This window comes from Pseudonaja textilis, chromosome 17, assembly GCF_049901715.1.
Source record: "Pseudonaja textilis isolate UNSWEBS1 chromosome 17, rPseTex1.2, whole genome shotgun sequence".
NCBI lineage: Eukaryota > Metazoa > Chordata > Lepidosauria > Squamata > Elapidae > Pseudonaja > Pseudonaja textilis.
In genome coordinates, this window is record NC_142006.1 from 7,405,775 (window position 1) to 7,422,048 (window position 16,274).

At 43.2% G+C, this 16,274-nt stretch overlaps 1 protein-coding gene across 2 annotated transcripts; it reads left to right on the forward strand.

Moving 5' to 3' along the window:
* The first annotated feature begins 635 nt into the window (after positions 1-635).
* POMT1 (protein O-mannosyltransferase 1) lies at positions 636-15,291 on the forward strand. 2 transcript variants are annotated; one of them, XM_026712454.2, is made up of 20 exons: positions 636-877; positions 2,327-2,471; positions 3,181-3,287; positions 3,918-3,968; positions 4,269-4,415; positions 5,046-5,157; positions 5,644-5,709; positions 6,011-6,104; positions 6,969-7,124; positions 7,858-7,988; positions 8,563-8,658; positions 9,197-9,289; positions 9,445-9,541; positions 9,965-10,057; positions 10,649-10,769; positions 11,328-11,425; positions 12,284-12,397; positions 12,884-13,010; positions 13,568-13,745; positions 14,766-15,291. In XM_026712454.2, exons 2-20 carry the CDS (start codon positions 2,350-2,352, stop codon positions 14,938-14,940), a joined length of 2,178 nt encoding a protein of 725 aa, XP_026568239.2. In that variant the 5' UTR covers positions 636-877; positions 2,327-2,349; the 3' UTR covers positions 14,941-15,291. The 2 variants fall into 2 exon arrangements, with proteins under 2 accessions (XP_026568239.2, XP_087770878.1); XM_087914752.1 differs by lacking the exon at positions 636-877 and adding an exon at positions 946-1,037.
* Positions 15,292-16,274: the final 983 nt, after the last annotated feature.

Sequence of the window (16,274 nt, forward strand, 5' to 3'; positions counted from 1 at the left end):
GGATGCAAATGACCAACTGCAAGGAATATAAATCCTTCCATTCCCCACTATCCTGGGACAGCTGAAGAAGCTTCTCAGATGAGAAGCGAAAAGTCTTCAAAGGAAAAAGTCCAGTTACCTCCCAAAAAAAGCATCTATCCAACTGCCCCTCTGAAATTCAACAATTATCATTCACCCCTGTGAAGTTTTGTTTACCCTGTTGCCAATCATTGATGCAAGTAATGCAATTAGCAATTTGCTAGTGTCAAAGCAAGATTTCACTAGGGTGAATGTGATATCTGCACAAGAAAGAAATAATTTCAAAATAAATTTCATTAGGGTCACTTTATGTGGTGGGCATTTGCTCAGCCGCGAATAGAACTACAGAAATTGGGCAATGCAAATAGATTTGCAGAGAGGGATTTGGTGTAAAACATCTGGCAACATTGGCCTGATTCTAGCATTATGATTGTGTAAGATATTGTAAAAATCGCTTATGACTGGTGTCTATAATATCCAAGTCAGAAAAATTGGCATTGCACGTGGCTAGGAATTCTGGGGAATGTAGTTTCCAAGGAAAGCAACCAGGTTGCAAGTAGACCCAGGAAAAAAATAGGACATGGACTCCTCTATGGTTTCTTGTTCCTATGGCAACTGTCCGGGTCTGTGATGTCACCTCCGGTCCTATCTTCCTGCTTTCTCCACAGTAGAGGCGAGCGGAGCGGATCATATGTTCGCCTCCTCCTTTCCACCCCCTTTTTTAGAATTGGTGCGTCCCATCTCCGCCGCCTGAACAGCGAGCGGTACGAAGGCGAGCTCATTCCAGGAAAAAAAAAGGGGGGGGATATAAATTACGGAGATTGAACCAAGCAGGCGAGCCAGAAGTCAAGGGAATCGGGTGAGTTTCTCGAAATAATCAGAAAAGAAAGTTAAAGCAATTCCCTCCGGGTATTCTTGATCAGATTTAGACCTTTTCTTTCTTCCTGGCGTGCCTATCAGCCTTTGGGACGGACGCGGGGTGCAAAAGAAGAGCAGGGCTTGGTGCAAAAGAGGGGAAGGTATGGAAGCAGAGAGAATAATTGCTGGAGAGTTTGCAGGTTCCAATGTCGATGTGCGGTGTGCTCAAGGCATTGTTGCGCGATATATAAGCTATTCCAATGAGTCAAGCTGCCTTTTGCAATGGACGGAGGGGTCAAGGCTGATGGTTGATAGTATGGTTGGTCGCCCAGTCAGCCAGAGGTTTAGACTGGATTTTAAGATTAGATTAGATTAGATTAACAGAGTTGGAAAGGACCTTGTAGGTTATTTAGTCCAACCTGCTGCCCAAGCAGGAGACTCTATACCATTTCTAACAGATGGCATCCCAGTCTCTCCTTGACAGCCTCAAGTGATGACGCTCCCACAACTTCTGAAGGCAACTTCTGTTCCATGGGTTGATTGTTCTCCCTGTCAGAAAGTTTCTCTTTGTATCCAGGTTGAATCTCTCCTTGTTCAGTTTCCATCCATTATTCCTTGTCTGGCCTTTGGGTGCCTTGGAAAATATCTTGACCCCCTCCTCCTCTCTGGGGCAGCCCCTCAAATATTGGAAGGCTGCTATCATGTCTCCCCTGATCCTTTTCTTCTTCCCCAGACTAGCCAGGCCCTGTTCCTGCAACCGTTCTTCATATGTTTTAGTCTCCAGCCCCCTATGTTTTAATCTCCAGTCCCCTCATCATCCTGGTTGCGCTTCTCTGCACTCTTTCTAGAGTCTCAACAACTTTTTTATAGTGTGGTGACCAAAACTGGATGCAGTATTCTAGGTGTGGTCTTACTAAGGCTTTATAGAGTGGTATTAGTACCTCACTTGATCTCGATTGTATCCTTCTGTTAATGCAACTTAGGATTGCATTGGCTTTTTGGTTCACCTATCAAGTTCAGGGTTAAACTGTGGGCTCCTTGCTACTCTCTGAGCTTGGTTGTATCCTTGCAGACGTTTCACGACCCTACTAGGTTACATCACCAGTGTTAGTGAGTGTGGGGTTTGCTCTCTTGTATACAGTAGCTTTGCCCTGCCAGTGTGGTAAGGATTTTCTCCTTGGTAATTCTTCAACTAAGATATTATTCTCTGCTTGGATTGTCTGGAGTTCATCCCTGCTTAAGCGTTGGCAGCTGGAGGGGATGTTTTTGGTCATTCCTTCTTATATTTTTATGGTTTCTTTTGAATGGTGGGGAAACATAGTTTATCTCTCTGTATCAGTGGATAGCTGACTGGTCTGAATAACATAACTTTTCCAACAGTTTGAGAGCATGCCAGATTTCTTTATTTTCTGAATGGGACCAATTTCCACCCCCCCCTTTTTTTTTTAAGATACCACCAGATCACTCTGAAAAATGCTTGGATTCTTAAAACAGCCAATTGTCTTTTCGGTGGAAATCAATGTCAACCTGGTGGTTTTGACTGCACTTGGATTAATCAGCCGGCTGTGGGCTCTGTCCTATCCCAGAGCCGTAGTGTGAGTAACCATATTCTAATATATGGGGATACCATGGATTTAGTAGACTGAAAATGTCCGTATTGACAATGGCTCTTCCAGGGATTAAAAAGAAAGTTTTTCTTTCCATCTATTTATAAAGACTGTCTGCAGAAAACCTCACCATTGCATTTTTGGAAGCTTTTAATGCAGGCACATAAACTATTTATTATTCAGTCCAGCTTTTGGAGTGTGAAAAAGCCTGGAAAACAAATTTGAGATTAACATTAATCAAGCTGTCATTTTGCACAATGGAGCTAGGATATCTTTTACGCTCTGACGGAATGGTAGCTGAATGGAATTAAACCGCGATTTGGCTTCATGCTACGTTGTGTTTAGGATATGCAAGGTACTTTGCCACTTGTGGACATAATTCAGTCCAAAATTTCAACTGCTGAGGGGGAGAGAGAAAGAGACTATGTTGCTAAAGTCAGTTTTGCCTCAATTTATGACAGAGTTGTTAAGTGGATCGCTTAACAGCCGTGTTACAAATTTAGCAACTGCAGTGATTCACTTGCAAACTATTTTTCACACTTAATGGCCATTCCAGCATTTTTCACACTTAACTGAAATCCGGTGAGTTTCTCTGTTAGGATGACGAATTCAATTCCTTGAGGGGTTTAATGAGAAATATATATATATCTCTCTCTCTCCCTCTTTCTTTCTCTATTATTTTATTGCATTATTCCAGTTTTGATGAAGTTTATTACGGCCAGTTCCTCTCCTTGTACATGAAGCGGATATTTTTCATAGATGATAGCGGGCCGCCGTTCGGCCACATGCTTTTCGCTTTGGGAGGTATGCAACTTTTCAAATAATTACTTTTTTTAAAAAAATCCTTGATTTTACTTTGAGGGTTCTTGAAGTTTATTTTCTTAGCTGCAATCAAGCAATCACTTTAGCCCCGAAGCTCTGACATTCCTGTCATGATTAAGCATTTTATATAGTTGAGTTCTTTCCTTCATCTTCCTCTCTCCCTTTTGTTAGTCATAAGGCCTGAATTTCACAATTTGTGGACCGTGCTTTGCTCCTGGGCAGGAGTTTAATGTATTCTAATATTTTAGAATACCTTGCTTCAATTTGTTCGACTCACCTTGGATCATCTTTAGTCTAATGTGTTTGTGCGGGTTTAGGTTTTATTTATTTTTGTGGGTTTTTATTTTTGTGGTACGCTGCCCAAAATCCATGGCTGAGGAACATATAGACTATATGTCAGTTCACAAAGAGTTGAGCTGATTATTGTGTTTGCAAAAATTTACAAGATGTATGTAGCATCTAGATGGAGAAACTGGGGGAAAAAAAATCTGTGTATTGCTGAAAAAAAAAACCATATGGATACACCCAGATGTTTAGCCAGCATACACCTTTAATTTAAATTTAGGTCCTGCGATCTGGGAAATTTATTTTTCTTTTTCCCTTCCTTTTCAGGTTATTTAGGGGGATTTGATGGAAATTTCTTGTGGAACAGAATAGGAGCAGGTAAAGGTGCTTTTTGATTCACCCTCCGAGCTAATTATTGATAAGGACATGGCCATCTGTTCAGCTGGAAAAAAGAAAACTAGAATGGGGAAAAAATAATAATAAAGGTAGCTGTAATGCTTGCATTTTATATAAATCTTTGGTCTTGTATTATTCCTAAGGATTGATGAGAGATGTAGAAAAGCCAGCTAAAATGGAGGGACAGGTAAATAAGAAAGGTGCAGTAGACAAGAGATGCGGGTAAACCACCTGTAATTGACGCATAGATTGGTACTGATCTTTCTCTTTATTATATCCTAGAGTACAACACCAATGTGCCCATTTGGGCTTTGCGGCTGCTACCAGCCATAGCTGGTGGCTTAAGCATTCCCTTGGCATACCAAATACTGGTTGAGCTACATTTCACCCATTTCGCTGCCCTGGGCGCTGCGGTCCTGATTTTATTCGGTAAATCTCGTTTCTTTTTCCATTCTCCGTTGGTGCCATCATTGTTCAGACAGAATGCTTCCCAAGAGATTTCACTATTCGGTTTGTTTCCCTCAAGCCGTGTTTAATCCTCTCGTTATCTAAAACAGAGCAACCTTTTTGCAGAATTATTCTGTTGTTGTTTTTTTCCCCACAGGCATTTTATTACTTTGTATTCAAAGGATATTATGAATCGCTGTTCTGCCTGTGTGGTTGTTTTGCAGATACACGCCATAAATAATAAAATAAAAGTTAGGCATTGAGATTAGGATGTTTGAAGAATTGTAGCAAAAAAAAAAAGAGCTGTATGTTTGGTTAAAAGGGTTTTTAGAAGCTGGGACATTCCCCACCCCACCCAGTTTTTTTAAAAACATAGCCTGTTTCGGTCCCCATTGGTTGATTGCAAAAATCTGTATCTTTACACTGTTTGCTGTACCTGGGATCTCCAATCCTGGCCACTTTACGACTTGTGGACTTCAATTTCCAGAATTGTGGGACTTCAAGTTCACAAGTCGGAGATTGGAGATCCTTCCTGTAAAAAGCTCATAGAAGGACCAGTATAAGGGGGGAAAAAAAAACCCAATTCTCATTTCTTCTTTTGTGTCTTAACAGAAAACTCTCTAATTACTCAATCCAGGCTGATGCTGCTGGAGTCAATTTTAATTTTCTTCATCCTGTTGGCAGTTTTATCTTATCTGAAGTTTCACAACTTGCAGAAAGAAAGGTGAAAGGTTTCTTTAATGTTCCACCTTTGTTGGTCGTGAAACATAAAGTTCCCCAAAGCAAGCCAAGCAATGTCTTATGCATTTACGCTAAGGGGATGCAAGACTCACATTAACACGGTTTATAAATGGTGGCTTAAGGCTCAGCCCAAACCAGCAAGGGATGGATTCTACCACAAAACTGGACTTAAAAAGTTTCTGTGCATTTTTTGGGGGTAGTACATAATATACAGGTTAATCCTCGACTCACGACCAGAGTTTAGCCCAACATTTCTGTTGCTAAGCAAGACAGTTACTTGTTAAGTGATCCAATATTAAGGAGAAATTTCGTGACAGTGAGAACAATTAACCAGTGGAACAACTTGTTTCCAAAAGTTGTGAATGCTCCAACACTGGGAGTTTTCAAGAGCCTGGACAGCGATTTATTTGTCTGATAAGTTATAAGGCTGGCCTGTGAGTAAATATGTTTTTTTCTCCTTTTTTAAAAGCCCTTTTTCTGCAAGATGGTGGCTTTGGCTGTTACTAACAGGGATCTCCTGTTCCTGTGCGGTTGGGTAAGCTTATCTCTTGATGGTCTGCTAAGATATTCGATAACTGCCTTGCTCATAAAACGTCTTAGCCATGCCCAACTGTGTCTTTAAGACTTGTGGACTTCAACTCCCAGAATTCCCCTTGCTGGCTGAGGAACTCTGGGAGTTGAAGTCCACAAGTCTTACAAGTTCCTAAGGGTGGGACACTCCTGCCTTAGATCTTCTGGTGGTCTCCCCTCTCCCTTCTGGGCCCATCATGGGTTGTCTAGTGTTCTCCTCCTTACCTTAAACCCTTAAAAGGTGGCATTTCATGCTTGCTTTGCAGGGTGAAATACATGGGCCTCTTCACTTACCTGCTCATTCTGTGCCTGGCGGGCATCCATTCCTGGCAGCTGCTTGGCGATCGGTCCCTGCCCAACGTAAGTCGGAGGGTGAAATAGGATGCGGTCGCTCTGAGAGGGTGAGAGTTGATCTCCAGGACTTCTTGGAGAACTTTGGAATTCAGAATCCGTGGGTTTTCGTTTGACACAGCCATTTTTCTTGGAATAGTCAAGGTTGCAAGAAACATGTTTTTTCATACCGGTTTGATAAGTTAGATGTAAGGCTCCCTAACATAGAGCTGTCATATCCATAAATGATAGATATAGATATAGATAGATAGATAGATAGATAGATAGATAGATAGAGAATGATAGATATAGATAGATGATAGAAGATAAATGATAAATGAAGATAAATGATAGATAAATAGATGATAGATAGATAGATAGATAGGGAATGATAGATAGATATAGATAGATGATAGACGATAAATGATAGACGATAAATGATAGACGATAGATAAATAGATGATAGATGATAGATAGATAGATAGATAGATAGATAGATAGATAGATAGATAGATGATCGAGGGGGGGAGGGAGGGAGAGAGAGAGAGATGGATGATAGAAGACAAAGAGGCTGGTTGATAGATTTCATTTTTAGTGGGGAAAAAACCCTAAACCTTTATAATGGCTAAATGAATTAAACATAACATCAAATGATCAGGAATACATGTCTCTCTAATAAAGTATCTATGTGGAAATAATTCATGTTTTTCGGTATGCTGCCTAGAGTCACCTTGTGTGAGATTGATTACCATGTAAATTTGATAGAAAGATAGTGTCTGGTTGATTGATTGATTGATTGAATGAAAGAAAGAATGTAGAGCCAGACACTTCCCTGGGCATCAGTCTTTAGTTTTTTAGAAGCAAACGTGAACCATTCTTCCTTTTCCCTTGTAGATCTCCCTGCTGGGGCATTTCTTGGCCCGGGGTTTAGCTCTCCTGGTCCTTCCCGTCGCTCTCTACCTCTCGTTTTTCTACGTTCACTTGATTTTGCTGTATCGATCTGGTCCCCACGATCAAATCATGAGCAGCGCCTTTCAAGCAAGTTTAGAGGTGAGACGCAAGCTGCTTCTGGGGATAATTGGTCAAAAGGGGAGAAATTAGGGAGAAATCCCTCCCTCCCTCTTCCTTCCCTCCTCCCTCCCTCTTTCTTTTCTTTTCCTTTCGTTCCCTCCCTCCCTTCCTCCCTCCCTCCCTCTTCCTTCCTTCTTCTTCCTTCCTAACTCCCTCTTTTTTTCTTTCCCTTTTTTCCCCTCCCTCCTTCTTCCTCCCTTCTTTCTTTCTTTCCTTCCTTCTTTCTTTCTTTCTTTCTTTCTTTCTTTCTTTCCTTCTTTCTTTCTTTCTTTCTTTCTTTCTTTCTTTCTTTCTTTCTTTCTTTCTTTCTTTCTTTCTTTCTTTCTTTCTTTCTTTCTTTCTTTCTTTTCTCACAAGAGCCAATTTCCTCCCCCTCCCGTCCCCATTTTTTTCACTTTTACTTTTGTTCTTTGAATCTCTATGTTAATTGACCAACTGAATGCTGATGGACTTTATCTTTCTGCTTTTCGTTTTCTATTTATTGGGATTTACCGATTTCTATGCAGGTAATCCTCGACTTATGACCACAATTGACCCCAATATTTCTGTTGTTACATGACTCATCTGCCCCTTTCTTGCCACCCTTGTTAAGTGGACCACGCCAGTTGTTAAATCAATAGCAAGGCTGTTCAGTAAGTCTGGCTTTCCCCTTCACTCTGTGTGTGTGTGTGTGTGTGTGTGTGTGTGTGTGTGTGTGTGTGTTGTTTTTTAGGGAGGGCTTTCTCGCATCACTCAGGGACAGCCCTTGGAAGTGGCTTATGGATCCCAGATTACTTTGAGGAATATCTTGGGCAAACCCTTACCGTGTTGGCTTCATTCCCACCGGAATACCTATCCCATCAGGTGAGAAGGGAAGTTTTCCAACAGGGATGTTGTGTACAACCCCGGCCTGTCCCACAGTGGGTTCCATCTCTGGCGGATATCTTCAGGAGACGCTGTCTTCTTTGGCGTGGAATTTTTTTTGCCAAAGAAAAGAGCACACTATCTGAGGAGAAATGGCCAATTTTGGCAGAGAGCCAGGCTCCCAGGAACGAGACCAAGCCCCCACCAAGCTCAAAGAGCATCAAGGAGAGGGCGGGGCTGACGTCGTGGCGACATGACATGCCTCACGGAGGGCTCCGTGGGGACCGTCGATATCCATCTGTCAGAGAGGTCCTAACGGATCTAAATCGCCTCGGAGGGGCCAGGATTGTAGAGAGCACATTCCGTCGATCGCAGGGAGCCCGCAAACTCCCTGATCGCTCTGGAGAAGCCTCTCCAATCTGGCAGCAGAGAAGACGGCCATTACGAGCTATTCCGAAGCTGGGTAAAATAAATATTTTTTTTTCCTGTGACCTAAAAGGGCCCTTCGGATTATCTTGCATTCCTTCTTTTCCACAGAGGTGGTCACGCCCCGTTCTCTCTGTGTCTTCCCCAGGTACGACAACGGACGGGGCAGTTCCCATCAGCAACAGGTGACCTGCTATCCGTTTAAGGACGTGAATAACTGGTGGATCATCAAAGATCCTGGAAGGTAGGCCTCTTCAGGTAGTCATGTGACCATTCGAAGTTACAAGACACTGAAAAAAAGTCACGAAAGTTTTTCATCCTTATGACCATTGCAGCATCCCCATGTTTATATGATTGAAATTCAGCCTCACATTTATGACGGTTGCAGTGTCCCAGGGCTCATGCAATCCCCTTTTGTGACCAGCAAAGTTAACGGAGGAGACAGATTCACTTAAGAACCATGTTGCTAACTGAAGAGCTGCAGTGATTCCCTTAACCAGGGTGGCAAGAGAGGTCATAAATTGGAGAGGTCGTAGAGAGAGGTCGTAACAAAGCTCACTTCACAAATGTCTTGCTTAGCAACCTAACTATTTGGACTCAATTATGGTTGTAAGTTGAAGAATTTATTTGTCCAAGTGTGATTAGACACACAAGAAATTTGTCTCTGTTACAGACACACTCGGTAAATTTGCAAGACAACAGAGATGATGATGATAATAATAACAACAACAACAACATTATGCTGGTTCCAGCCACCGTTTTTTTTGTCTCTCCTAAAACAGGCAGCAGTTGGTAGCTAGCAACCCGCCACGGCCTGTGCGACATGGCAACATTGTTCAACTGGTCCATGGAATCACAACCCGCTACCTTAACACGTAAGCTGTTTCTTCTTTCGGCTTCTAGCTATGTGTCATCTTGAAACTGTTGTAATGGTATATGAGAAACCTGCCAAGCACAGAGAGCCCCGGGGACCTCACAGTTCAACCCTGAGCTACAGATATTCTCCCCTGTCACTTTCTCCACCCTGCAGGCACGACGTGGCTGCGCCCCTCAGCCCACACTCCCAAGAGGTCTCCTGTTACATCGATTACAACATCTCCATGCCTGCACAGAACCTCTGGAGAGTGGTAAGTGCCAGGCTGTAAAGGGGATTGATAAAAGGTGGACTGAGCAAACAAACGAACAAACAAACAAATACATAAATAAAATAGCAATATAGTGCTTTCACAGCCCTCTCTAAGCAGTTTACGGAGTCAGCCTCTTGCCCCCAACAATCTGGTTCCTCCTTTTACCCATCTCGGAAGGATGGAAGGCTGAATCGACCTCTGGAGCCGGTCAGGATCGAACTGCTGGCAGTTGGCAGAGTTTATCCTGCAATACTGCACTCTAACCACTGCGCCATCGTGGCGCTATCCTGGCTCTTAACCCCTTTCCTAATCAGATGCTGCATCTGATAACCTGACAGGATTAATGAAGGCGGAGTATCACCAAACCGCAGCATCAGGAAGTGTCTCTTTCCTCCTCCTCCCCCCCAAAAAAAAACCCCACAGGAAATTGTGAACCGCGACTCAGAAAATGAGATTTGGAAAACGATCCTGTCCGAAGTCAGACTGATCCACGTCAACACATCGGCCGTGTTAAAGGTGAGCTTGCTTGGGGTCTCAACCAATAATGTTTCTTGCAGCCGGTGGTGCAGGGAAGGCATGGAGTCAGAATAATTGTTGGAAGGGACCTTGGAGGTCTTCTATCCAACCCCCTGCATAAGAAGGAGACCTTATATATTCCAGACAAATGGCCGTCCAGTCCCTTCTTAAAAACCTCCAGTGATGGAGTACCCACAACTAATTGTTCCACGGGTTAATTGTTCTCCCTGTTAGGAAGTTTCTTCTTAATTCCAAGTTGTTTTTCTCCTTGGTTAGTTTCCATCTGTCATTTCTTGTCTGAATGCAATGACAATAAAGTTTATTCTATTCTATTCTATTCTATTCTATTCTATTCTATTCTATTCTATATATAAGTTACTAATACACAATCAAAACATACTAGAAAAACAAATGAAACAATATAAATTGTAAAGATACAAGCAACACGGTTATAGCCATAAGTGGGAAGAGATAGGTAATAGGAAGGAAGAAAAGAAGAATAGTAATACAGTCTTACTAAGGAAGTTGGCATTTTAAATCTCTTTTTTTTTTCTTTCTTTTTAACCATTCCCTTCTTTTCCTCTCCTCCAGCTTAGCGGAGCTTCTCTCCCTGAGTGGGGCTACCGACAACTGGAGGTGATCGGTGAGAAGATCTCCAAGGGATACCACCAAAGCATGTTGTGGAACGTGGAAGAACACCGATATGGGAAAAGTTAGTTTTTAGGAAAACTTCTTTGGACCAGATTTTTAATCCAGGTTTCCCACACAAACACACCCCTGCAAAATTCTGGAAAGACTTTTTTTTCCCCAAAAAAACTTCTACTCACTTGAGACCTGGAGAGATAGTCCTTGACTTAACGACCACAATTGAGCCTAAAAAAATCCTGTTGCTAAATGAGGTTGTTGTTAAGTGAATTTTGCGCCATTTAATGATGTTTCTTGCCATAGTTGTTAAGAGAATCGCTGCAGTTGTTAAGTTATTAGAACAGCTGCTGTGTGATACCGCAACCTTCATAAGTACATGCCAGTTGCTAAGTGTCTGAATTTTGGTGAACCATGGAGATGCAACAAAGGTTGTATGAAAAACGGTCATAAGTCACTTTTTTCAGTGCCGTTGTAACTTTGCTCACTAAATGAACTCTTATAAGTTGTCTTCTGTGAGCAGTGGTGTACCCTACCAACCTCAGGCACGCCCCGAAGGATTGTGGGGAGAAAGTTTGGCCCCGACTAACCTGGTTTTTCAAGTCTGTTTTGTTTTAATCTTTTGCAGGCCATGAGCAGAAAGAGAGAGAGGTAGAATTGCACCTGCCCACTCAGATCAACATCAGCCAGAATCTCACTTTCGTTGCCAAGTTCACCGAATTGCAGGTGAAAGAAAGAGCCAAGAAAGGCAGCTTTCGATAAAGCCGCAGGGTGGACTTCAGTTCCCAGAATTCTCAGCAGCTGCCATGCTTGTCCAGGGGATTCTGGGAATTGAAGTTAGTTGGTTGTCATTTCCCCCCTTCCAATTTCCCATCACATACACACACACACACACACAGCTTTATTGCCCTTCCATCCTGCCCCCTTCCAGCCCTCAATGGCAGGATGCCTGTGAGGTGCCAAGCTGAACCAGGCAGAGCTGACACCCAAGCTATGAGTGATACAGCCCCTAAACAAACCAGAATGTTAACCTTGTTAACCTCCTGCCAGCCGGTTTCACATCTAGAGGTGGAGGGAGCGTTGTAGACTTCAAGAGACATTTTGAATTAGGGGCTGTATCACTTGTAGTGTCAGAATTCCAGTGATCGCTCTAATTAAATCATGAGCCTCAAGCCAAACTTTCAAAAACTTCAAATAATTTATGAGGAACAACATACTGGCAATGATCTGTATGAAGCCAACTCTGGCATATGTAATTTACAATTCACCCTGTTTCCACCTCTACCCTGGGTGTCTCATAAATCAGATTCTCCAATTAAGCACGTTCATGGCCTAGTTGTTATCAATCATGTTCTCCAATTAAATATTTTCGTGGGCAAAAGCTCTGGTAGTTTAGTTACAATCTTTTAAAGATAAGTGTTGGAATGTACTTTCACTTACAAACTGCTACACTGCTCTTCCAGATCCCCCCCCCCCCGTTTATGGCAACTCTGAAATAGGCATAGGAATGCTGTATGAGTTGCCATGTAGTTCACATTGATATCTGGAAACGTTGTGAAACCCAATCCTTGTGTTTTGTTCTAGTGGAAGATCCTTACCCTGAAAAACGAGGACACGGAACATAAATACAGCTCATCTCCCTTGGATTGGATCACCCTGGACACCAACATTGCTTACTGGTTCCATTCCAGCTCAGGGGTGATTTTACTGGATTTTTATGTGGGCTACAGAAATCACATTTTCTGGAATACATATGGACAATCTCCAGATCTCCCTTTGCCCCAGAGAGAATTTCAGCAGGCCGCACCCTGCTTCCTTTTTTTAGCTATACAAGCATTCCTCGATTAACAATCACAAACACACAATTTACACTGCTAAGCAAGGCATTTGTTAAGTGAGTCATGCCTTCTTTTGCAGCCTTTCTTGCCATTAAGCTAATCCCTTCAGTTGTTAAATTAATAACCCAGTTTGTTAAAGTGAATCTGGATCCCAACGGACTTGGCTTGTCAGAAGATTGCAAAAGGTTTGCAAAATGTGACACCCCCAGGGACGCTGCAACCGTCACCAATATGAGTTCTCATGTGACCATGGGATGCTGCGAAAGTCATTACGGTGAAAAACAGCCCCTACTTTCAGTGGCATCGTAACACAACTCAAAGCATCTCCTTGATCTTTCCTGGCCAGGCTCAAATTCACCTTCTTGGCAACCTCGTCAGCTGGACATCGGCCAACGTAGCCACCATCGTCTACGTGGTTTTGTTCCTGGGGTACCTGCTCCGGCGGCGGCGGAAAATCCGGGATATCCCTGAAGGTCTGGGACCTCCAAACCCATCTTGATCTTCTGCCCAAGACCCCTTAATTGGGTTGGCCTAAGACCTGTTGTAAGGGACGCCGTGGCTGAGCGGCTAAGATGGCTGAGCTTGTCGATCAGAAAAGGTCAACAGTTCGGCGGTTCGAATCCCTAGCGCCGCGTTACGGAATGAGCTCCCGTTCCTTGTCCCAGCTTCTGCCAACCTAGCAGTTCGAAAGCATGTAAACAATGCAAGTAGAAAAATAGAGACCCCTTTGGTGGGAAGGGAACAGCATTCTGTGCATGGATTCTGGGGAGGGAGCGTGTTTCGCAGGCTGGTTGTGGGTCAGTGTGTCTGTGGACGGACACCCCGACTCTTGCGGAGGAGTGCCAGGCTTCGATGAGGCTCCTTGCAGGTGGGCATTCGCTGCCCCCCGCCCATCCTGCCTGCCAGGGGGGTGAAATGCCGCTAGGTCCATTTCTTGTTCTCCTCCGTGCCCCATCCTGGCTATTTTCTCAGGCTGAGAAACTGACTTGCCCGTTTTTCACACACACACAACCTCCTGTTTCCTCTGCAGAGACTTGGCAGCAGTGGCTCCTGGCTGGAGGGATCTGCGTGGGCGGATGGGCCGCCAACTACCTGCCTTTCTTCCTGATGGAGAAAAACCTCTTCCTTTATCATTACCTGCCGGCCGTTACTTTCCAAATCCTCCTGATCCCCATCATTTTGCAGCACACCAGCGACTTCCTCTGCAGGTAGATTTGTCCGGATACATAACCTCGCCTCTTCTTCCTTGGGTTTTGATAATAATTTTATTTTATTATAATTTTATTATTTTACACTGTGATTGTAAGGCAAGGACTTCCTGCATTTGTTCAAGAGACATGGATGGAGCATCCACAATTTCTGGAAGCAAGCTATTTGTTCCACTGATTAATTGTTCTCAAGTGTGAGGAAATTTCTCCTTAGTTCTAGGTTGGATCTCTCTCTCTGAAGATCTTCAATCTTTTTCTTAAAATTAATTTTATTTTATACAAACAATCCATCATCTGTTTAAACAGTGTGTCATCTGGGCACAAATATCTTGTGCAATATTAATTACAATTAATTCGTATTCATTACTGTAATATCCATCTTGCTTCATACTACTTTACACAATATATTTAATTATTATAACAATACCCTTCTTAAAATATTTTAATTCTTATCCAAATGTTTACTATTTTTCATTAGTCTTCTATAATTTTCTAATTTCCATTTTTTTATTCTCTAGCCATTGATAAAATAATCCCCATATCATATAATATTCCTTAATTTTCCTTAATGGCAGGAGTTAACCTATTCATTTCTGCACATTCTAATATTTTCCTGGTCACGTTCTCATCTGACGGTAACTTTTCACCGGATTGTATGCACAATGTTGTGCAAATACAATCCTGGCTGCCGTTAACACATGGATAACTATGCCTTTTCTTTACTATAAAGTTCTGGTATAATCCCCAACAGAAATATTTCATCTTTGAAGATCTTGTCCTGCCTTCAGGTGCTTTGGAGAATAGCTTGATTCTCCTCTTCTTTGGGGCAGCCCCTCAGATAATGGAATATACTTGCTATCATGTCACCCCTAGTCCTTCTTTCAATGAGACTAGAAATACCCAATTCCAGCAACCGTTCGTCTGTTTTAGCCTCCCGGATCATCTTGGTTGCTTTTCTCTGCGTTCTTTCCAGACACTCAGCCTCTTTTTTTACGCTTGTCTCTCTGTTCTCTCCCACAGGTCAAAAATTTCAAAGAGCATGCACAGTGCTTTGGTGGCGGCCTGGATGTCTTCCGTCTACTTTACGTATCACACATTCCGGCCGCTGACTTACGGAAACCCGGCCCTCTCAAAATCTGAGTTACAAGCTCTACGCTGGAAGGACAGCTGGGACATTCTGATCCGGAAACGCTGACACCAAGCCTGAGAAATGGAGACGATGTGTGACCGGATGGCCAACAAAAAGGAGAAAAGAATTCATCTGAAGTCAAGATTTCTTCCATTTTGGAACCGTTCTGTAATCCTAGAAACAGCGTTGTCGAATTGGAAATGCCTGTAGAATGGATTTGGGAGTTGTTTTGTAGCCTTTTACCCCTCGTATTGGTTTGCAGAGTTAAAATTCAAATGGATAGGAATGTATTTGGACAAGGGAAAGAAATCTCAGCGTTCCGACCAAACTCTCCATCTCAATTCAGCACTCAGAGACAAAAGTCCATCCAAGTAATAATTTATTAAAGACGTCGTATCGGCACATCTGGGAAAACCTGAATCGGAGAGTTCCGGGTTTTCCCTTCCCAAAAGAGAAATCCAAAATCTATCCCCCGCGTCCATCAGTCCATCACATGGCCCAATCAAATCTTCATCCCAACTGGAGACGTTTCCCCCAGTCACTTCCCTCCAGGTGCAGGACAACATGTCCTTGACTCTCTGAGAAAATAATGTTGTTGTGTCTAATCTTCTACCTCGCTAATGAAATCCCCTCCTCCCAAATTCCCAGGCACTGAATGTAACAGCCTCAAGGCTTCCAAGGCTGACAGGGGCCCTTTTGCCCACTCAGGACAGAGAAAAGAGTCACTTGAGCATGGAAAGAGGGCACAGGGCTAGCCTGAGACTCCTTCGATGTGGAAAGGATTCATCGGAGGACTATTCAACTCTGGCAGAACCATCTCTGGAACAGCTATGAAAGAGGAACAAGATGAAATAAATCTTAATGTGAAACTGCTGATTATATCAGCCAATCAAATGAAGTCGGCTCCATGAACCAATACTGAGGCCTCCCAGAGGTGTCATACGGGTCTAACTGGGATCTGGGAATTGAGGGACCTCCCATGGAAGCAGAGCTGATCAGGAAGACGTAAGAGTTAGAGGAATGAGCTTCAGGTATGGTAAGGAAAGGCAGAAGGATGTCATCAGCTACGCAGCTGCCTTGATGAGCCTTGGACTAGGGGGTTCTGGACCACCAGGCAGGCCCTGGGAAGCAGGCGGGGCAGGTGGGGGCTGGGCAGAAGCAGACTTACATCATCTCTTATTTCTAGGGAAAAACCTAGGTTTCTGGCCTTTTCGCTTGGCTTTTATTCACAAAAAGGTTACTTTATTGGAACGTCGCATTGCGTTGCCAAATTTCTTTCCCCGATCCCTTGCTAGCACAAAGCCAAGGAAGAGCCGTTGGTTTTTCCCTAGAGAGAAGAGACAACGTCATGCACGATAAATATGACAAAAAAAGAAAGTGGGGTTGTGGAAAACCAGTCA

What these genes read in the sequence shown, in the direction of transcription:
- POMT1 (XM_026712454.2), top strand. Translation starts at nt 2,350, where the DNA reads ATGCTTGGATTCTTAAAACAGCCAATTGTCTTTTCGGTGGAAATCAAT. An exon ending in TCCTGTTCCTGTGCGGTTGG is followed by an intron (nt 5,710 to 6,010) that starts GTAAGCTTATCT and finishes CTTGCTTTGCAG; the next exon opens with GGTGAAATACATGGGCCTCT. An exon ending in ATCATCAAAGATCCTGGAAG is followed by an intron (nt 8,659 to 9,196) that starts GTAGGCCTCTTC and finishes CTCCTAAAACAG; the next exon opens with GCAGCAGTTGGTAGCTAGCA.